This window comes from Globicephala melas, chromosome 11 (genome assembly GCF_963455315.2).
Source record: "Globicephala melas chromosome 11, mGloMel1.2, whole genome shotgun sequence".
Lineage (NCBI taxonomy): Eukaryota > Metazoa > Chordata > Mammalia > Artiodactyla > Delphinidae > Globicephala > Globicephala melas.
The window spans coordinates 72,363,579-72,387,132 of record NC_083324.2 but is presented as its reverse complement, the minus strand read 5'-3'; the positions used below and the strand labels follow the sequence as shown (position 1 = coordinate 72,387,132).

The 23,554-nt window shown below is 38.1% G+C and overlaps 2 protein-coding genes across 3 annotated transcripts in view; one reads left to right on the top strand and one right to left on the bottom strand.

Annotated features, from left to right (window-relative positions):
* The window catches only part of CDC5L (cell division cycle 5 like), a 48,047-nt gene that overhangs the window by 4,740 nt on the left and 19,753 nt on the right, over window positions 1-23,554 (bottom strand). For both annotated transcript variants that reach the window (XM_030870559.3, XM_030870560.3), the window contains 6 exons: window positions 22,044-22,206; window positions 19,843-20,007; window positions 18,530-18,610; window positions 17,159-17,401; window positions 14,356-14,553; window positions 936-1,148 (listed from right to left, as the gene is read on the bottom strand). In XM_030870559.3, coding sequence (XP_030726419.1) covers window positions 936-1,148; window positions 14,356-14,553; window positions 17,159-17,401; window positions 18,530-18,610; window positions 19,843-20,007; window positions 22,044-22,206 — 1,063 coding nt within the window. The remainder of the gene's footprint in view (window positions 1-935; window positions 1,149-14,355; window positions 14,554-17,158; window positions 17,402-18,529; window positions 18,611-19,842; window positions 20,008-22,043; window positions 22,207-23,554) is intronic.
* Window positions 6,922-7,752, top strand: LOC115860638 (large ribosomal subunit protein uL30). Its single transcript, XM_030870562.2, has one exon. It carries the CDS (start codon window positions 6,938-6,940, stop codon window positions 7,682-7,684), a length of 747 nt encoding a protein of 248 aa, XP_030726422.1. The 5' UTR covers window positions 6,922-6,937; the 3' UTR covers window positions 7,685-7,752.

The following is a 23,554-nucleotide window of genomic DNA, read 5'->3' as shown; positions in this document are numbered from 1 at the left end:
TTATGGTACTTTATCATCTTACAAACAGCTGAGTTAAGTCAACACTTTCAAGAGGTAAGTATTCCCCAAAGAGAAACAAAAATAGTAACTACTTCTGCTATAAAACCAGTCCTGGGGCTTCCCCAGTGGTGCAGTGGTTGAGAGTCCGCCTGCCGATGCAGGGGACACGGGTTCGTGGCCCCGGTCTGGGAAGATCCCACATACCGCGGAGCGGCTGGGCCCGTGAGCCATGGCCGCTGAGCCTGCGCGTCCGGAGCCTGTGCTCCGCAACGGGAGAGGCCACAGCAGTGAGAGGCCTGCGTACCGCAAAAAAAAAAAAAAACTCCTCCCCGATAAAACCAGTCCTGTGGCCATTCTTTGATTTGGTCATACAACTACCATCTTGTTATAAAACCTCTGCTGCTATCTCAAATAAACAAGCTATTATTGTCCTATCAATACCCACAAATGCACTTAAATAAGCCCTGGCTGCCCTTTATCTGGGCAGGGGCTATCATGCACACTTGGCAAATAAAGTTAAACCAAATCTGGCCAAAGGAACTTGATGCTCTGGGATTACTGATATATTCCCAGCATCCTAAATTACAAAACAAAAAGACACTGGTTTAATGTACCTCAGAGAGCTATATGAATGGGATGCAATTAAATTTCGGGGGAAAAGAATCACAAGGGTTACTTATTCCATTTCACAGTGCATCTATATACAAGACAAAAAATTGGTACAGGAAAAGCCTGTGTATCCAAAACTGGCCTGGTCTATCCACCTACACACAGGCAATTCTAGACTAGAAAGTCAAAAACTTTAGGCTCTCATTGAAAATAAGCCAGTCAATGTCAACTGCAAAAGACAGCCTGCACAGGAAAGGAAAAGAGGAAAGCCCTGATTATTCTTTGGAGCTCTCTTTCTAAGCAATGCTGCAAGCCAATAACGTTACCTCTAGCCTCCGGGGAATAGCAGAATCTTCATGTTTCTTGAGTTCTTCAAAAGTGCGTAACTCCAAGTAAGCCTGCTCAATTTGGTCCCATAAGTCATTCAACTGTTTCATGAGCCCCATTGCACGAGACTGGTAACCCCCAAGCAAAATTTTCATCTTCTTTTCCATCTTTGCAGCTCTCTTGGCTTCTGTCGTCATGTGACCCCTGTTTATCTGGGGGTCGGGGAAGATTCACATCAGCACACAAGAGAAAAGCAGGCTAAATAACAGGACTAAAAAGGCACAACTGGTCATCTACTACCTCAAAACAAAAGTACATTAGATGCAATCTCTATCAAATTACCCATGACATTTTTCACAGAACTAGAACAAATAATCCTAAAATTTATATGGAACCATAAAAGACCCAAAATTGCCAAAGCAACCCTGAGGAAAAAGAACAAAGCAGGAGGCATAACCCTCTCAGACTTTGGACAATACTACAAAGCTACAGTAATCAAAACAGCATGGGGGCTTCCCTGGTGGCACCATGGTTAAGAATCCACCTGCCAATGAAGGGGACATGGGTTCAAGCCCTGATCTGGGAAGATTCCCACATGCCGCAGAGCAACTAAGCCTGTGCACCACAACTACTGAGCCTGCACTCTAGAGCCCACAAGCCACAGCTACTGAAGCCCACGTGCCTAGAGCCTGTGCTCCGCAACAAGAGAAGCCACCGCAAAAAGCCCGTGCACCACAACGAAGAGTAGCCTCCACTCGTAGCAACTAGAGAAAAGCCTGCATGCAGCAATGAAGACCCAACACAGCCAAAAATAAATAAATAAATAAATATATATATAACAGCATGGTACTGGCACAAAAACACACATATGGATCAGTGGAACAGAAAAGAGCCCAGAAATAAACCCACACACTCACGGTCAATTAATCTTTGACAAAGGAGGCAAGAACATACAACGGGGAAAAGATAGTCTCTTCAGCAAGTGGTGTTGGGAAAGTTGGACAGCCGCATGTAAATGAATGAAGTTAGAACACACACTCACACCATAATAAATTCAAAATGGCTTAAAGACTTAAATATAAGACATGACACCATAAAACTCATGGAAGAGAACATAGGCAAAACATTCTCTGACATAAATTATACCAATGTTTTCTTAGGTCAGTCTCCCAAGGCAATAGAAACAAAAGCAAAAATAAACAAATGGGACCAAATCAAACTTATAAGCTTTTGCTCAGCAAAGGAAACCATAAACGAAATGAAAAGACAACCTACTTGCAAATGATCCTACTGACAAGGGCTTAATTTCCAAAAATATACAAACAGCTCATATAACTCAATAACAAAAAAACAAACAACCCAATCAAAAAATGGGCAGAAGACCTAAATAGACATTTCTCCAAAGAAGACATAGAGATGGCCAATAGGCACATGAAAAGATGCTCATCATCACTAATTATCAGAGAAATGCAAAGCAAAACTCCACCTCACACGGGTCAAAATAGCCATCATTAAAAAGTCTACAAATAACAAATGCTGAAGAGGGTGTAGAGAAAAGAGAACCCTCCTACTGTTGGTGGGAATATAAACTGGTGCAGGCACTATGGAAAACAGTATGGAGATTCTTCAAAAATCTAAAAATAGTTTCCATATGATCCAGCAATCCCACTCATGGGCATATATCCAGACAAAACTATAATTCAAAAATATGCATGCACCTCTATGTTCACAGCCGCACAATCCACAACAGCTAAGACATGCAAACGACCTAAATGTCCACGGACAGATGAATGCATAAAGAAGATGTGGTATATATATATAATGGAATACTACTCAGCCATAAAAAGGAGTGAAATAATGCCATCTGCAGCAACATGGATGGACCTAGAGATTATCATGTTAGGTGAAGTAAGTCAGAAAGAGAACGACAGATACCATATGAGATCACGTACATATATATGTAATCTAAAATATGACACAAGTGAACTTACCTACGAAACAGACTCACAGACATAAATAACAGACTTGTGGTTGCCAAGGGTGGGTGGCGGCGGAGGGAGGGATGGACTGCAAGTTTGGGATTAGATAAACAACAATGTCCTACTGTATATCACAAGGAACTATATTCAGTATCCTATGATAAATCATAATGGGAAAGAAAAAAAATATATTAGTGTTTCTTATACTTCAACTACCTTAATGCAAAATTAGGCTTAAGGGCTTCCCTGGTGGTACAGTAGTTAAGAGTCTGCCTGCCAATGCAGGGGACACGGGTTCGAGCGCTGGTCAGGGAAGATCCCACATGTCGCGGAGCAACTAAGCCCGTGTGCCACAACTACTGAAGCCCGCGCACCTAGAGTTCCTCAACGAGAAGCCACCACAATGAGAAGCCCGCGCACCGCAAGGAAGAGTAACCCCCGCCCACCACAACAACATAAAGCCCACGCGCAGCAACAAAGACCCAACACAGCCAAAAATAAATAAATAAATAAATTTTAACAAAACAAAACAAAATTAGGCTTAAGAAGGGCTTCTCCTGCACTTGAACAGTTTTTACAGGTTAGTCCCAAATAAATTATTCATAATAACATCACCGATGATTCAATCTCAAAGAAGGCTTGAATTTCACAGTATGGGGAAAACTAACCTTTACCTCCAAAAATAACGTTTGCCATCATTAATCTGCAACAACTCTGGGACTGACAGCAATGTATCTTCACCATCTATATCTCAAAAATGCACTTCTATATATTATACATCGACCACATTTTTAATAACTGAATAATATCCAATCAATGTACCAAAGCTGTGATCAAAACATAACCCCTTCAGGGGCTTCCCTGGTGGCGCAGTGGTTGAGAGTCCGCCTGCCGATGCAGGGGAAACGGGTTCGTGCCCCGGTCCGGGAAGATCCCACATGCCGCGGAGCAGCTGGGCCCGTGAGCCATGGCCGCTGAGCCTGTGCGTCCGGAGCCTGTGCTCCGTAATGGGAGAGGCCACAACAGTGAGAGGCCCGCGTACCGCAAAAACAAAAACAAAAAATAAAAATAAAAAATAAAATTAGGTGAAAAGAATTTAAAACGTATAAACTCAAAAGAGAACTGGAGAGGGACAATTAGCAGAAGGTTTCAACAAAACTCTAGAACTGATGCAGAAGGGCAGAGAAAGCCCCAGCTTAGAGGGTCCAAGGAGAGACGGCTGAGAAGGGAGATGTGGGATGCAGAATCCCATTAGCATAACGCCTTCTCTAGGTGTACATTCTACGTCCCACAATGTTATCACTTCATCATGATCTGCAAATACTTGTTTCCAACATACAACACTTAAAATTGTGAGGTCAAAGCCTTAGGGATAATTATTAAATCTGTGTTAATTTCTTTGTATTTATCTGTTCCTCCCCCACCCCCCTCCAAACTGATTCCATCAAGTGACTTCTATAAGCAATCAAAACTAAGTAGTTTCAGGATAATATATACCCAAATGATACTCTGTAATTCATAATAATGTAACTGAGAGCACCCTGTAACAAGGGAGACAGTGTGACAATATTTTTTCTGAAATACTAAATGTGGCGGTGGGGGGGAGATAAGCAGAAATGGTCCCACGGGAAAATACTGTCAAATACAAAATATTGATAAGAAAGCTGTTCATAGGATGTTTTTCTAAATATTTAGGAACAACATAATCACCAAAAGAAATATATAGCTTTCCAAGATAACAACTTTGAAATGCACTTCAATGCATTACGTCTGATTTAAAAACAAACATGTCAATCTCAATGCCTTTTTTTTTTTTAGAACATGTAAGAACACCAAGAAACACAGTGTTCCCCAAAATATAAAGTACACTTCTACTAGAAAAGTAGTACTTCATACCTATCCATCTCCAGCTTACTTTATTGAAGTCAAAGTCAAATAAGTCTAGGGCAGAGGCGATGGCAGGGAAGGGACACGTTGCATGTGCGCCTTAAGAACATGAGATGGATCTAAAATTAATTTACATAAAGCTCTTTTAAAACAATTCCTATCTTCAGCATTTTATAAAAGTTAATAAGCTTTTATTCCTCTGCAAAGCACTTGAAGACTAAATCCATGAATAAATAATGTCCTTTACAAAAGAGCCATTTTCCTCTCACAGATAACAAATCAAAGTGAGTTCCACAGCAATGATCTGTCTTCTAAGAGTCAGGAAATACTGGGCCAAGTCAGCAGCACAGTGGAGTGGAGAAGTGAGTCACTCTTTCTACCCAGCACGGCCACCCAGCTGTTTTGAGTTGACGTAGGTTATTTAACCTCTGCATTTCCTTTTCCCCATCAGTAAAATGGCAGTCATTGCTAAAAGTTACTATGAACCCTAAGATAATGTACAGAAAAGCCCTTAGTCGCCCAGTAAGTGACATAAAGTAAGCAGTCAACAAATGTTAGCTCTGATTACAATTATTATAGGTACTACGAGTTTAACCATTTTGCTCTCCTCTCTAACGGACCAAGGGACTATGGATGACACTTTAAAACCCTCCTTTAAATTCCGACTTTAATTTTAAAAATGATGGAGATCCCCTTCCTGGGACTAAAGCAAGGAAAAACAGCTGTTTCTTCTTGTAAGTGAGCCGTTTGCCTCTTGAGGACCACCACACCTAGTAACCGGTACTGGAGCACATCTTTTTAAGCTAATGCTATTCAACCCCAGCTAAACTTTAGAATTAACCATACAGCTTTTAAAGTCTACCGCTGCTATAAACCCAGAGACCCTTATTTCAATGGTCTCAGACTACTGTATTTTTAAAGCCCCCAGATGATTCTAATAGGCAATAAGGATGGAGAATCCTGTTTCAGCCACTGTCATTACAGAAGCTAGGTGTCAGCTGTTTTAACTAGACCTACCAAAAAGTCCTCATTCCCAGTAAAAAGTGAACAACTAAATCCATAAGTTAGTTGCATCAAGTTCCTTACACTATAATTCAACATGTTCCAAGAATACCAACATTAGATATTCTAATCACATGTGGATTCGAATACACATTCCAAAAACCTTAACAGCACAGAATTTCAAATTAATACATACTTTTTAAAATTAGTCATACAAATTATCATTTTTATTGGTTAAGATAATTCAGTTAGCTATACACTGCACTCCATGGAAATCCAATTTCCAATTTGGTATAACAGCATAATACGCTCAGAAAGTGTTTAATTAGTCATCAAGGCACATTTATCTGGGAGTTACCTCACCTCACACAGTTGAGTCATTTATTATTCCCAAAACACCAAAGATTTTAAAACTGCAAAGTTGCTAATGTCAACAATTTTATTAATGCCAACAATTTTATTTCATTTAGCTCAAGCTTTATTAACATCTTCTGGCTCAAATACTGTGCTAAGATTCCAAGCAAATATGGAAATAGATTATACCAAAAAATTAAAGTGCAGAAAAAAATCAAATAGCTATATAAGTTAGTATAAAAATATAAAGAAGAAATGGAATACAGCTTTTAATATTCAATTTTAGCTTACTTATCTTACATCGGCCATCTGATCGTTAAAACGTAAAGGAAGATATCTGCACACAGAACTTCGTAAAATGCTCAACCTATGACTGCTCGATACATTTTAGGAGGAAAAAAACTAACCTATAACGTCTGGCCTTTTCCTAGCCAATAAATCTCAAGCACGAAACGCACATGCATGTATGGAACAGAACTACCTTAAATCAGCCCCAACTGCCCCGCCCCACATTCATACACAGAAACAACATTAAAGTCCAACAGAGTATAAAAACTTATTGTTTAAAATATGCAGAATTGAGAAGAACCAGACTCACGTTTAACCAGATTAATATTTCTAAGCCCTTTTAAAAACTACAATTAAGCATTAGCAACTGCCCTGCGGGACAACTTATTTTGTACAAAACAGGCTTAAGGAGCTTGCACTGCCTCTTACAGCTGATTTACCAACAGTTCTTCCAAAAAATGATTTTCATGCTCTCTTTCCCGGCTGGAACCATGGAAGGTGCTGAGGAGAAGAAAAAGAAGGTTCCTGCTGTGCCAGAAACCCTTAAGAAAAAGCGAAAGAATTTCGCAGAGCTTAGGATCAAGCGCCTGAGAAAGAAATTTGCCCAGAAGATGCTTCGAAAGGCAAGGAGGAAGCTCATCTATGAAAAAGCTAAGCACTATCACAAGGAGTACCGGCAGATGTACAGAACTGAGATTCGAATGGCTAGGATGGCAAGAAAAGCTGGCAACTTCTACGTACCCGCGGAACCCAAATTGGCATTTGTCATCAGGATCAGAGGTATCAATGGTGTGAGCCCAAAGGTTCGAAAGGTGTTGCAGCTTCTTCGCCTCCGTCAGATTTTCAATGGCACCTTTGTGAAGCTCAACAAGGCTTCAATTAACATGCTGAGAATTGTGGAACCATACATTGCATGGGGGTACCCAAACCTGAAGTCAGTAAATGAATTGATCTACAAGCGTGGTTATGGCAAAATCAACAAGAAGAGAATTGCCCTGACAGATAACGTGTTGATTGCTCGATCTCTTGGCAAATACGGTATTATCTGCATGGAGGATCTGATTCATGAGATCTATACTGTTGGAAAACGTTTCAAAGAAGCAAACAACTTCCTGTGGCCCTTCAAATTGTCTTCTCCACGAGGTGGAATGAAGAAAAAGACTACCCATTTTGTAGAAGGTGGAGATGCTGGCAACAGGGAAGACCAGATCAACAGACTTATAAGAAGGATGAACTAAGGTATCTACCATGATTATTTTTGTAATCCGGTCAGTTAATAAACAGTGACTGCTCTCAAATTGAAGAAAAAAAAATGATTTTCAAACCACTGCATTTATAGCTGATTTACCAAAAGTTGTCAAAATCATTTTTTTCAAATCCTTAACTGCACTTAGAGATGATATACTTTAAAGTCTTCTTAAAACATCTAACGAAGTTAATAATGGAATTAGGATTAAATACTCTGTTCACGTGTCACCAGACAAGTCTCCCAAATATGATTATAATGGAAGTTTGTGCTTAAATATGTATCAGCACAAAATTTCCAATAATCTTAAATGAAGTTCACTATAACTACTAGGATTTTAAAGCAGGACAACACCTGGTATAATTAAAGCTGACTACATCCAAAATGAAAGCATAAAGTTCAAGAGGGGATGAATGAGAATAGATCTAATACAAATGTGCAGGGGGACCAAGTTGACGAATTTCATGCATCATAATTCTGTTTTACAATATGATGTCTGGAATTTGTTTCAAATAGTGGGAGAGAGAGAATAACATGAAATAAGAGTGGCTGTCACAGCTGGGTGATAACACGTGAGGACTCATTACACCAGTCGACTTTGGCGTGTATTTGACAATTCCCATAATAAAAGGTTTTTTAAAATTCAAATTCAATATCTACTCTAAAGGATAACTATTTTGTTAAGACCATACACCACAAACCATGAAACATCAGTACAATGAAACATAATGGAGACATTAAAATTTATAAGTATGTCAACTACTTCAACATACCAAAATGTACATATGAAATGTTAAAATGCACAATTATGTAAAATTCATTTATATTAAACAAAATCTGAGCCTTTAAGTATTACTCAAACCTCTCTCCTAAAATTGACCCATGTCTCATATTTCAGACATTCATCAAAATTCAGAGAACAGAAAACTTACCCAGCCTGTTATTCAAGGTGAATAACTTGATAAATATCAATTTAATCTAATTTAGCTAACACTAAGAATGATATGAACCTCAGAAAAATGGGAGAGAACTCCTATTCACTAAAACTTGCCAACTGCCAGGCACACAGTATCTCATTTAATCTTACATTCTCTCAAACTCTCATTTCCATGAGACTAAAAAACTATTACACACCCAAATTTTACAGGTAAGAAAATTTGAGACCCAGAGAGGTTAAGTAACTTGCTCTAGGCCACAGAGTCACTAAGAGATGAAGCTATGCAGTTGTGTCCCACTTGAAAGTCCAACACATTAGGCTACACCACAGCTAATAAACCAGATGTCCTCCCTGCCTCAGCCCCTGAAATGCAAACATGCCTGAAGAAAGTCAAGCTGTGGGGCTAAATGGCTTAATGTCACCAGACAGTTCACTGAAAAACAAATTTTTCTAGACACACATAAACAAGATCTCAATTAATGAATCTGCCCATCATTCCTTCCCTGATTTAGACATTAACCTGAACGTAGGCCACTTGTAAGAATTTTGTTTGACACTGGAGAAAAGCATTTCCCCCGCTTATATTTTTTAATTCCTAATTCTTTTATTCATAACAAGCTATAAAACTATAGGAAAACAAACATCTCAGAAATTTTTATGGGCAAAAAAGGTTATTTAACAACTCTTTAAGAAGTTGGGCAGAATATAACTAGAATAATTATTTACAGATTTCACCAAAGCTAATCCTTTGCAACAGACTTTAAAAGAGAGCAAGTGATTCTTTTTTTGAATGATACTTACAATATTATACTATTAAATGATCCCAATTTAGTTTTAAAGGCCTTCCATCTTTCACTCACACATAGATATGTGTAGATGTTCATATATTCATCTTTTTCTATCATATTTAATCTTATACGTACACACACCGCAAGATGTTTAAGGTGATTACATTTGAATGGTAGGCTTTTCTCTTTATTTTTTTTATTTAAAATTCTCTACAAAGTACAGTTATTATTTTTAGAAAGAAAAAAAGCCTACAAATGTTATTTTTTAAATGCATAGAAGAGAAACTGTCTAAAAAAGACTGGCCAGAGACCAATGGAAAACTGATGGTCCCCAGGAGATGAATCAGTGGAACCATAAGTGTTTCCTCGGGTCATTACAAAAGGGGGCTGTATGGGACTTATAAAAGTGTAATTGTTACTTTCAAACTCACTAAGTTTGTTAAGGTTACTAAGCTTAAGTAATTCCAAAGTAAACACATTATCCTTGGGTCTCCAATACTGTCTTCAGTTAAAGTCTGTTACACTGAGGTTCAGAAACATTAAGAGCATCCCTTACTGAAATTCTTGCTTGGGGACCCAGAATATAACCTTATACCACTAGAAAAACAGGTTTCAGGATACCTAAAATAAATATAGTTAATGGCAGCTCCACTTCCTAGTCCATCATTCCACAATATGATCCTATAGCAGTAAAGATGTGGTTCAGCCACCGAAATGTTTGCAAACAAGAGACCACGAGCGACTCTCCTTTAATCTCTATACTGTTCACTAGCATTAAGTTTTAGCAGTGAACCATCTCTGTATTGATGAGATGCAGGTCCAATTCAGTGATTATTGTCAGCATCTATCAGTTAGCAACCATCAGACTGCATCCTTGAAAAGCAAGCTAAGCAATAAGGCAAAACCTTACTAAACACATCTCCAAGGACAGTAATGTATCAATAAAGCAATGCCGAGAGCATTTTACATTTGCCTAAGTTAGGAAATGAAACTCAAAAACTGCACGAAACAAATTCAACTCGACGTTGAGGCATAACAAAAGCAACATGGTTGTATCACAGGAGATCTCTGGTCCAGCTCCCAGAGTTCTTGCTAGAAACAACCAAGAAATCTGTTAATGCCTTTAAGGGTCATGGCAGAGGGCAGAACTTAAGGATGAGAGCGTTCCAGAGTACTGGGGACTTGTCTCCTGCCACAGCATCCACCCCCCCACACACATACACTCACCCACAAGGGAACATAAGCGCAAACCTGCTGAGATACAACATATAATCCCTCCACCCCGAACTGCCCACCAACTTAATCCTTACCCTAAGTTTTCACTCTTTAAAGTATTAAGGGAATTTTTTTCCTGTGTAAAAATATCTAACTTTATAATGAAAATCACTGAGAAAATGAGAGCCATTGTGCAGCCAATTTTGCTGAAATATAACCATTCAGTAAAGTCAGGGGTCCCCAAAAGAGTTCTACAAATACACTGAGAAGGATTTTAAATGTGTTATCTGTGTTCTTTAAGTTACTTTATTTCCAAGAAGTCAACGTTACATAGTATTTCTTGACTAAATTGACTGTGCCAGTAAAATACAGGGAGAAGTATTACCTCTGGACCTAGTTTCCACCTCTAAGGAAAGCCTTTCCATTTTTACAGCTAACATGACAAAATCTACTTTTCAGCCAAACTTCCTCAACACAGCCGTTTAGATACTATTTCAAATACTATTAAATTTAATGGCAGGCCTAAATTCAGACCTCTCATTTCACTTTTGCACCTACTGGAAATTATTTCACTCAAAATAATTATGTCTTCAGACAATTTCCTATTTCCACTTTAAGTGGAAACAAATTAGAACACTTCAAATTCTATTTGCACTTCCCAAATACAGTAATGACTCATTTATCTGGCATCGGAAAATGAGGTTCTTCTCCATTTATCTGGAAAACGCTTAACGTGAAGTCCACAAGAGCACAGAGCTCATCTGCCTCGTTCCCTGCTATATCCCCAGGGCCTAGCACAGGGGCTGGCACAGAGTAGATGCTCAGTAACATTCACTAAATGTGTGATTAAATAAAGTACTAAAGCTTTTTACTTTTAACCACTTGATGAAAATTTTTCTACAGTTATAGCCATCCCTCTTTTTCTGTTTTTTAAAAACATAACACTGAACAGAAATTAAGCTTTTCTTATTAACTGCGGTATCACTATAAAGAGCAATCACTCTACCCCCCTACCATATACCCATAACACCCTCAAAGCTATTCAAATAACAGGGCTTTTTGCCGCCATATTTAAATGGCCTCAACATGCTATGTTTTTATAACTTTTCCTTTTCTGATATTAGGTGTCATTTCTGTTTGCAACTGCTGCCTTATTTTACACACAAATGTCTGGTAAGGTCCTGAAATTAATTCTACCTCCTAAGCAGAATAAAATACATGGACTTGGTTACAATTCAGAAGTCTTTCCCACTTACTTCTGACCTGCAACTACACTGATTCTATTTATTTAACAGACTCCTTGTACCACTCACAACATTCTACATAAAATCTGAGATGGTTCTACTAGTTTTAAATGAGTATCTTAAGGATTTTCGGTTAAGTTCTAAGTTTCAAATATTAATCAGGAGTAATGGCTCGAAGACTAGCTACAATATAAACCTCGGGGCGTATTTTTTAAATCCATTTAGGAGACACCAACCACGACAAAGCTGGATTTCATCTTGCTTGATATGCTGCGATAGGGCCATAATTTAGATTCACTGTTCCAGAGTTCATGGCAGCAAAACTCAAACACACTGGCAGCCATGGTGTACTGTGCTTGCACAGCAAGGCATATCTCCCTGAACCTAAGAGTGGAAGGATAATTTAAGTACAGCCTTTAGTTTATATAATACAACTGGAGTTCCTTCCCCACAACAAACTTTGAATAATGTTTATAATTTAGCAATCAACTGAAATGATGAAAGAATTACCACAATTGAAATAAAATATTTATGTATTTCAAACCAGGAGAATTGTGTCTTCAAAAACTAAAATAAGCTAAGACAAACCTAGTTCTGAATTAGGGAATGAATACAAATAAAATGGGGGATTTGTTTACTTGGGTTTTTGAGTCTCTTTTCTTCTTTTTAAAGACTTAATGAACTTTCATTTGAAATAAGCATAGTTTACTAAATTAAAGGATTTGATTACATGTTCTTTAAAAGTAACTAGTTGGGTAAACATTAAAGCAAGTTATCCAGGAGTCAAGAAAAGAAAAATTACTTCAGACTGCTTTATGAATATTCTTCCAAAATCACCAATCCTTCAGCAAAAATAGTTCAACAGAAGATTTCAGTTCCTGGTACTGAACTGAACAAAGAGAACCACATGTTTTTAATGGTTGCTCATAAACGACCCAAATAAATCTCCAAAAGAACAGCAGTGGTTCTCTCTGTATTTTTCCCTTCAAAACTCACAAGACCAATTCAACACAGAAATAAAAATTACTGTACTTTATGGCACCACTCACTTTGTGACACATTTATTTGCTGTCATGAAAGTTAGGGCCTCAACAAAGTAAATGAGATTTAGGGAAAAACTTTTTTTTATATTTTAAACAGCACAAAATGTCCTTACCACTTGAGGAAGAAAGAGTTTACCCACCTCAAATGAGATTTTCAAACTAAGTGAGAGACCTAAGTATTTATGTATAAGTGTTACAGGAAGCTTTCCAAATAGCTTTCCAATCAATTATGATGCTGACCTTAGATCAGAATTACACTGCTAACTACCACTTATAAGAAATGAAGCCTACATAACAGAAAATATAACTTAAATTTAACCACTGATGTTCTTTTTTAGTTTCCCTGTGAATTAAAACACAGAGCAACAGCACACCCTGCTGGAAGTTAGTAACACAGCTAGAGTAACCAGCAGCACTGGATTGCTAAAATTTCACCCAAGATGAGAATTACTTCAGAAAGTCTGATTTCCCACTAAATGATAAAAGATGTGCACAGGCATTACCATTAGTGTCTATACATGTGACCTTGAAGGTAAAATCAAAAATGTTAATTTTAACAGGATATCGCTTTTTCCAGTTCATTTCCCTAGCCCCACACAGCCCCAAACACCCCTAAGTGATTTTACTATTTTTTTATTTTAACCCCAAATAAAAATATTTCCAAATCTACTTTCTGCAGAGAAACTGGTAATCACATAAGCGGAATTTGAGGCCACTTTGATTGCCTGAAGCACCCCTTTCTCCTTCCCATCCCAAGATATCCTGGCCTCAGAAACATCCCTGAAGACCACCATTAAGAATTCACAAGGCAGCCTAGCGGTCTGTGAACCACAATTTACATACCATTGGCAAAATGCATACACAGATTCTGGAATTCAAAACATGCAGACTATATTAAGAAACCACATGCCATGAAACTCCCATCTAGTATGTTTCAACATTTTCATAGACATGAAAAAATCACAGAAGCCATTGTCTGGATAATCCAGCTCAGTGCTCTCTCTGTAACAAACTGACAGGAATCCGAGGATGAGCAGAAAGGTACCAAAGTTCCTTAAGTGTGCCCTTCTAGCTACAGAAAGAAAGCTCCCTGGTACACTGAGAGCCCCCCTAGAGAAAACTGCATTGCTCTTGTAGCACTGCTCTGCACTCTTCTGAGTGACCAGTGTTCACTTCTTGGCTCTTTGCCCCCACATCTAAAAGGTTCTGATTGACCTGTGGTCAACTTGGAGGGCACTCTTCATCACAAAGGCCAGCAGCTCTGAAAACCCAATGAAGAAGGCCAAGGAAGATCAAACACTTCAGTGTAGTTTTTCTCAAGAAATTCGAAAACAATTACCTTAGATCTATTTTTCTGAAGTCGTCTCCAGTGGTATTATCTGGTTCATTATTTCAATCAAAGTACATTTAAATTAGAATTTTAAAAGGATACCAACCTCAAGCCTCTTTTCCAGTGACTCAATTCTGTCCTTTTTGCTAGCTAGGTTGGCCCGTGTGTAGCGGCTCTGCCCAGGAAGATATAAAACTTGACTGTAGCATTCTTCCCACACCTGGTTATAAGCTTCACTTGAGAGTTCTCCGTGGCTCATACCTTGTTTTACCACTTCCATCTCCTGTACCAGAACATCCTGGGCCTGTTCACAATAATAATAACAATAAGCTTGAGTACTAGAGATACCTGCCATCAGCAGAAATAAAAGACTAGTTTTTACTCCTCTGGGCAAAGACAATGAGCTCTGGTTAACTGTTTGTTTTGGAAGGGGGTTATAATACCTAAGCAAAATTAAGAAGCCTAGAAGTCAATGCAGGTTGATCTGAAAAGCCAAGCATCCCTGTATCATCCCTGATAATGTAAACGTCCTTTGCCTTCATTCATTATAATAGCAGCTACCATTTCTCAGATACCTACTATGTGCCAGGAACTGAACTGAAAAGTTTTACCTACTTTATCTCCAAACAGCACACCACCCTTACAAAGCAGTCAACGTTAACCTCACTTCAAAGCTGATGAAACTAAGGCTTAGCGAGGTTAAACCACTTGTTCAAAAATACAACACTAGTAAGTGGACAAGGCAAGGTCACACCCAAGCCAATGCTTGGGCACCAACGCGTGCGGGTGCTCCTCCCTCTCTACCATCCCCCGCTATACTCTGGACTTCCCAGTATGGTGAAGCGGAAGTAGGCGTTTTTTTGACACCTGCCTTTTTTCTCATCTGAAAGAATGCCCCTGCCATTGTCAGAGACTAAGACTGGAGGCACAAATCAAATAATGATGGATCACAGACCAGCTTCTGTTCAGTAGAAAAGATACGGTTTAAGATGACAGAATGGGGATGGAGTTGGACAAGCCTGGGCTCCAATCACAGATTTAGCATTTAAGTCGCTATCTGAACTTGCTGAACTTCTGTGAGCCCATTTCTCATCTGTAGAGTGGAGATAGTACCTAACATGTTTGTTATGAGAATTAAGTGACACAGTATACACAAAGAGCCAGCCCAACACCAGACACACAGACTCCATGAACATACCACATGAACTTTTTCCAGCCCTTTGCTTCATGGCTCATGAAAAACTGACAATTACTTTTTGTGCTTTATAGAAAGCTTTCAATCACTCCAGGAACATCAGAAAATAAACACAGGCCAAAATACATAAAGTCAAGATAAATAACCAGCATATGAAAAAATGTAAACAAAAAAATGGAAAATCAAGTCTCTAGAAGATAAAGAATGGATACTTTTAAACAACACCTCTTAGGGGAAATAATGGAAACAAACCAATTTTAACACACTTCATGAAAATCGGGCACTGTACCATCAGAGAAATGGTATTTCACTCTGAAACTGTACACAGTAAAAATTTACAAATTCACCTCTTATAATAACTAGGAGAGAGTACAGCTAAGTTCTACTTAAACCATCCCTAAAGAATCTGCTAAGTAAATAGCTGCTTCAAATTCTTCGGAACAAAGAGGACTATAGATAGATAAATAAAATATGGGAGGATATTTAAACTACTGTGTAATCGTTTCAAATAATTCCAAAGCACTACTTACATTATTATCAAAATATTTATTAGAATTTGTCCCTTATAGAATCTCTATTAGCAACAACGTGATCTTTATTTCAGGTTTCCATATGTACAATAAATTTAGGAAAATTTATTTCCTAAATTCCATCTTCCCCTCATATTTTCACTCTAAAAAGAGGAAACTGTTCAAGCATCAAGTTCATTGTCTAATTCTCACCCGGTTCAGTGACTGAACGTGCCTGCCAAAGTGCAGGCGCTCAACAGAGGACAGCTTCCATGGTACTTACTGAAAGGCAGCAAGTCAAAATTACTCGTGAATCAGGGGCAAACAAACACAAATCTAAACCCTCCTTCCTTTCTCTATCTTCTTTTTAAAAGTCCTATAATAAACATGTATCACGTATGCAATAAGAAAAAGAGAAAGTAAGAAAAAGAGAGGAGAGAGGGAAAATGCAGGAGAGAAGACAGACAAAGGAACCTTACCGGTTTTCTCCCAAGTTAGCCCATTCTAATGGATGAATCCATCTCTGCCCCTCAGGGCGAAAGACTAAAGAAAAAAGACTTTTAAGCTAATGACCACTCTGCTTCCAACCATGAAACTAACTCTATTATCTTATGCCACTGTACAGATTTCTAGTCAAAATCACAGCTGTTTGCTCTGTCAAAGCAGAAAGAATAAAATGCATATGGAGGAAGAGGCAGGACAGACTTTAGACAAGAAAACATTTCTTTATTTCCTTATCCAAAAGGGTAGGGGTAAATCATGTCAGGGGAATGAATTCAGTGAATATTTCCTTTCTGTGAATAGGTGAAAGATTGAATCTGTAAATATTTTTAATATATTCTTGTTTCTTCATAGTATTCTAAATAAGTGAGGTTTAAGTATTAAAGGCATTCCACCCTATTCAGAGACAGCAGAGTTAAACACAGAAAATACCAACTGTAGCAACTATCAATGAGGCATACACCCATGAGACAAGAACACCGTGCCATCACAACCAGTGTTCATCTGATAAAGGCCTGCCACTGAACACAGGAAGGGGTGGGGGGGTGGTATGTCCTTTGCATAACACTTAATATGAATATTTATCTCTTAACCATATATTTCAGTTGCTTATGAACATCAATAAGGGAAAATGTTAATGTCTGTCCATGATACATGGTATCTAACAAATACTTAAGTCTTGAGACAGAAATATTCAATGATACCTTTTTCAGGTCTTCTTTGGAAAACTTTTCATAAGTGTTATGTTCCAGATAGGCAATGTGCTCTGCATTATTGGTACCAAATCCTATAGTTTTTCCTTTTTTATTTCCAGATGGTTCATAAGGGTGATGTAGGAGGTCATAATGAAGCATTGTGATCATTTCTTTTTTGATTAGTTCTTCACTTTTCTGTAAATCTGTCAGAGGTGGTTCTACATTTAAGGGTCTTAGAATAGTTTCATTTACCTAAAATTTTAAAACAAGTACAATTATTAAACATGTCGCTGAAACATACTAATGTTATTAGTTCTACTAGCATGAATTAAATACAGGCACACCTTATCTGACTGGGCTTCACTTTACTGTGATTTGCAGGCAGTGTGTTTTTTTACAAACTGTAAGGCTGTGGCAGCGCTGCGTTGAGCAAGTCTATTGGCACCATTTTTCCGACAGCATTTGCTCATTTTGTGTCTGTGTCACATTTTGGTAATTCTTGCAATATTTCAAACTTTTTCATTACTATTCTATTTGTTATGGTGAGCTGTGATCTTTAATGTTACTACTGGAAAAACATTACGACTCAGGCTCAGAAACTTAGATGATAATTAGCATTTTTTAGCTATCAAGTACTTTATAAGTTACGTACTTTTTTTTTAGACACACTACTACTACACACTTAAAAGACTACAGTTTAGTGTAAACATAACTTTTACATGCACAAGGAAACCAAACAATTCGTGTGACTCGCTTTATTGCATGACACTCTCTTTACTACAGCGGCCTGGAACCAAACCTGCAATATCTCCGATGTATGCCTAAAGCAGTTTTACATTTTCAAAAGAAATTATTTTCTTTTTTTCTTCAAAATTCTTATTTGGGGACTTCCCTGGTGGCTCAGTGGTTAAGAATCCACCTGCCAATGTAGGGGACACGGGTTTGAGCCCTGGTCCAGGGAAATCCCACAGGCCACAGAGCAACTAAGCCCATGCACAATTCCTGAGCCTGTGCTCTAGAGCCTGTAAGCCACAACTACTGAAGCCCGTGCACCTAGAGCCCATGCTCCGCAACAAGAGAAGCCACCACAATGAGAAGCCGGCGCACCACAACGAAGAGTAGCCCCTGCTAGCTGCAGCTAGAGAAAGCCCACATGCAGCAGCGAAGACCCAATGCAGCCAATCAATCAATCAATCAATCAATTTATTTTTAAAATTCGTATTTGTACCAGTGAAGCATTTCAAAGATTGGATCTGGGAACTGCTTTACTATATTCCAGAAAGTAGATGAAATGTCGTTTTATAGACTTTATAATATAAAAAACATCAATCACATAAAAAGAAACTTAAAACTTCCTAAGCCAGAAATTCTAATACTTACTTCTGATGGTCTTGGCAGATCTTTCTGGACAGCTTTGTGCATTCGTTTCATTTCCTTTACACGCTCTGCATCTCGTATGGCCTAAAAAATTATTTTAAAAACCATTTTTGCAGCTATACAGTATTTGACACATTTCAGTAAAGCTGAAAACACTTTAGTCTATAAGAATATGTTATGTTCAAGAGCTAAAGCTGTAGGAATCTGTGTTAAGTTTGTAGAAAGGCAATATAAGGCCACTAAAATTAATCAGCCTATTCATTCTCCTATTACAGTAGAAACTAAGAACTTCCAACGTCTACCAGGAGCATTCTCCAGATTTACATAGTTCCCTCCATCAGATAATCACTCTTTTCTTGTCTAAATCAAATCCTAAATGTAGAGGGGATGCTTCCAATTATCCCTCCTGCAACACAAGCTTTCCCTTCCACCTCAAAAGCTACTGATTTTTAATTTAAAAAGCCAGCCAATGAATGTGCTGTTTCCTGATTCTTAAATTATGAATAATGTGGGTTAACACATTAGAACTTCAAACCAGTTCTGAGAGTAAATGTAACTCAAAATAGCTAAGAGAACTAAACACATAAAGTATTATTATCTACTCCCTACCAAAAAGCACATTCACGTGGTTTCCCTCTAAAATGATTTCCATTGATGCCATTCTCACTCCAACCCCGGGAAATTATTCAATTTCTAAAACCATCCTGAAATGGACTGCAGCAAGAATGTCTGAAGTGGGTCACATGATCTCAGTTTTAGTTCAAGTTTCACCAGTTTCCAGCCACAAGACCTGAGAAAGTTAACTTAATTCACCTGAGCCTGTTTCCTCGTTTCTAAAACGAAGCTGACACCTATCCTACTTACATCACCTGATTGTTATGCACAAATGAGAAAGTAATTAACTAGAAGATATATTAGTACAAGGTGTTACTAATTTTATTCTGACCCAGGCTACATATCCAAAGCCACATTTTTTATTAGTTTACACTGATGAAAAACCATTTGCTCAACCAATCCAAGATGTACTTGTTTTTAAGACTGATAATAACATCTTTTCTTGGCTAGAGTGAAAGCAATGTCTAAAAGACTACTTATATGTATTTTAAAGAAGCATAATGAATTTGACAGAGGATATTTAAATGGCTATCCATATAATTATACATTTTAAGAATACCTATCAAGATATTCTAAGTATATTATGAACTATGTGAGCGAATATTATTAATGATGTAAGTAATTTTCTTCAGTGTAATTTTTTTTAATACTGAAAAAACTTTTAAGTAGAGATCTTGAGACATGTAACAGTCATCACCCACCTGCTTCCGTGCATCCACATCAGCAGCATCTTCAATGTAAGTATCATCTATTTCACGGTCTTCCAGTTCCTTCTCGGCATTTTCTGGTAGAACAATTTCAAAGTCATTCTTAGGGGCAGGAAGGCCCAACAACCCTAAACGGAGGTGTTCACGAGATTCTCTTTCCTGTAGAAAAAAATTGGTCCTTCTCAATTCATATACATTAAAATATGCAACTAATATTGTGTAAGAGTTTCTAAAAAGTAATTAGCTTAATTTTAATTCTAGAAAAATGACCCCTAACTTCAGAGTTGAAACAAGATTTCGTTTAATTTCTATCTCCATTTCTTCCCTACCTTAAGACCAACCATAGGGCTTCCCTGGTGCCGCAGCCGTTAAGAATCCGCCTGCCAATGCAGGGGACACGTGTTCGAGCCCTGGTCTGGGAAGATCCCACATGCCACAGAGCAACTAAGCCCGTGTGCCGCAACTACTGAGCCTGTGCTCTAGAGCCCACAAGCCACAGCTACTGAAACCCGTGCGCCTAGAGCCTGTGCTCTGCAACGAGAAGCCACTGCAATGAGAAGCCTGTGCACCACAACGAAGAGTAGCCCCTGCTAACTGCAACTAGAGAAAAGCCCGCGTGCAGTAACGAAGACCCAAAGCAGCCAAAATAAATAAATTAAATAAATAAATTTATGGGAAAAAAAATGAAACCTTTAAAACAAAAAAAAAGGACAGCTCATAAACTTTCATTTGTGGTCAACAAATTTACTCTGGGATAATCTAACAGAAGGTCTGAGAATTATCTCTGAAGGAGCAAAAAAAAAAAAAAAAAAGTCCTTTAGGATTTCCATTTAAGGATTTCTGAAATTTAACAGCAAATGAAAAGAACAAGTTCAAAGGTAAATTTGTCCTTGGACTAATAAAACCTAACCTGAAAAGATGCCTGAATTTGTGTGTGTGTTTCTTTTCCATGCAAATACTAGATAATATGAAAGCCAAAGAAAACAATTCATACTTCCCAAGAGAAAGTGCCTGGTACCCAAGTTTTCCCCAGTCCATCCTCAGCTCACTTCTCTCATTCCCCACTGCTCCATTACACATATGCTAGGTGGAAGGACCAGATGAGCTGCTATGACGCAAACATGCTCCAGGTTCACTCATGTTAACGGCCTCCATCTGGGACAGCCCCCAACCCTCCTCTGAGCATACCTCCTCAATGAAGATTTTCCTAGTACCCACCCAACAAATGTGATTATTTCTCTGGCCAGCCAAAGCATGTTGGTTTTCCTCAAAGGGCTTATTTTATTCATATATTACAATTATTTCTGGACTTGGTTTAGTACTGCCAATCTCTCCAGAGCATAAACTTCTTGAAGACAAAGGACATCTTTACTCAACTTTAGATTCCCTGAAGTGTCCAGATCCATGCTTTGCACACATTAGATTCTTCATTTGTTTAATTCTTATGTAGCCACTCAGAGTTGGCACTACCTGATATCAATTTGGGCACTAAAAAAAATTCTCAACTAACCAAATCTATACATGAAGGTAGAATTAATTTGTAAACCAGAAGCAGACCATCACTGGAACTCATTTTTTTTAAAAATCTCACAATGATCTTCTGTGGCATAATTAAGAAGAAGGCTCAACAGTGACGTAATGAAAGCAGTAACGAGCAGAAACAAAACTATAACTTGTATAATTAGCTTTCTACATTCACCTTGCAAAACATACAAAAGAAAACTTCACTAAGGTTAGCAACAAACATCAAATTAACGTGGCTTTGAGATCTAGACTGTCCTTCTAAAAGTGTAATGAAAACAGAGGAACCAATGTTCAAAATCTAATTTATGAGGCATTCGAAACTCAAAACATTTTACAGAACTAGGAAAAAAAATTAAATGTACCATTCAAGAAGGTAAAGTATTAATTAGTAAATGATGAAAATTAAAAATCACAAAAGATATAAGGAGCATTACTATCAGCATAATCATTTCTGAAAAATATATTAAGAATAAGAAAAAGTAAGCAATAAGACCGTAAGATTTCCCTTCTCAAACCCTACAAATCATGTTGCTTTTCTGGTGTCCGCAGGTGTACAGAATCTTAAGGTATATGCGATATGCACTGACAAGGGGACAAATTTTAATTTGGTACCCATGAGATTTTTTTTTTTTATTTTTTTTAAAGAATACTAAAAGGGAATTGACATGTACCATCTGCTTCACATAAGAGGGATCACTGTAGTCTGCCATTCCATCCTCCGGATTAATGTTTAACTTGTCTCGAAGAGGCGTTCTACCCGGGGTGGAGTTAATAACTGGTTTGGGAGTTGTCCCACTCCGGGGAGTCAGCCCTTCAGATCCATGAGAAGGAGTTCTATAAAGACAGAAATTCCAATTAATGAAAGTGCCAATTTTATTTGGATCGTGCTTTCAAATGTTTTTCACATAAATTATTTTACAAGGAAAACAGAAAAGAAATAAAGATTCCAGAAATTCCATCTCCCTACCTGGTTTTTAGTTAGACCTCTAGGTTAAAATAAAGCTTTGGTTCAGCTAACTCAGTATTTACACACAGTATATTTATTTTAATGACTTCAAATAAAGTCATTACATCTGATATTTTCTTACCTTATTAATAACTAGGTCCACCAAACATTTTTCAACCTTTTTTTTAATAAATTTATTTATTTTTATTTATTTATTTTTGGTTGCATTGGGTCTTCGTTGCTGTGTGCGAGCTTCCTCTAGTTGTGGTGGCTTCTCCTGTTGTAGAGCACGGGCTCTAGGCACGCAGGCTTCAGTAGTTCTGGCACGTGGGCTCAGTAGTTGTGGCTCGTGGGCTCTAGAGCGCTGGCTCAGTAGTTGTGGCACACGGGCTTAGTTGCTCTGCGGCTTGTGGGATCTTCCTGGACCAGGGATCGAATCCATGTCCCCTGCACTGGCAGGCGGATTCTTAACCACTGTGGCACCAGGGAAGTCCCACAACCTTTTCTTGACACATCAGGGTGGCTGAGAACACACAGTGGGCAGAGAGGTTGGCCACCACACTCAAGATCCCAAATGACTCCTTTTGTGTTCAGTATCTTCAACTTATCATTTGTCTCCTCCCTGCCTGTAGCTGTTGGCTATCACATCATCATCATCATCATAGATGTGCATACCTGAAGTACTTCTTCCCTCTACAGTTTGGAAACCAAACACCAGGCTTTTAGAATCACATCTAAATATGAATAGCTCTGAGTTAGGTCTAAGAAACTCTCTTAGGAATAAAAGCCATAGACTTTGCACCTTATAGTTTAAATGTTCAAAGCCTTTTTTTTTTTTTTTGGTTGATTACTTCCTGTATCTTGGCTGTGTTCCAGACAGGTGGTGCTGCCAGAGAGCTGTTCCCAGAGGTAAGGTGAGGTGTTACCATATAACACATGGTCCCTGCCCTCAATGAGCTTACAATCTAGTTGAGAAATGAGACACCCACGGGGAAAGAGGGATTAGGCTCTCTTGCAAGCCTTGCAATTAAATATTATATAAGGTTTTAGGGGCCAATGTTTCTTGATCCTGTTGTCATGTGCAACTATAACAGTCTTCATATACTTAACAACCAGTAGGAGGACATATTTTAAAATTACAAGTAAACCCTAAATATTTCTAACCTTAAAAGCTCAAATTCCATTTTAATACAAATTGCTTCTATAATGTTTGTATCTTAAAAATTCTTCTTTAAA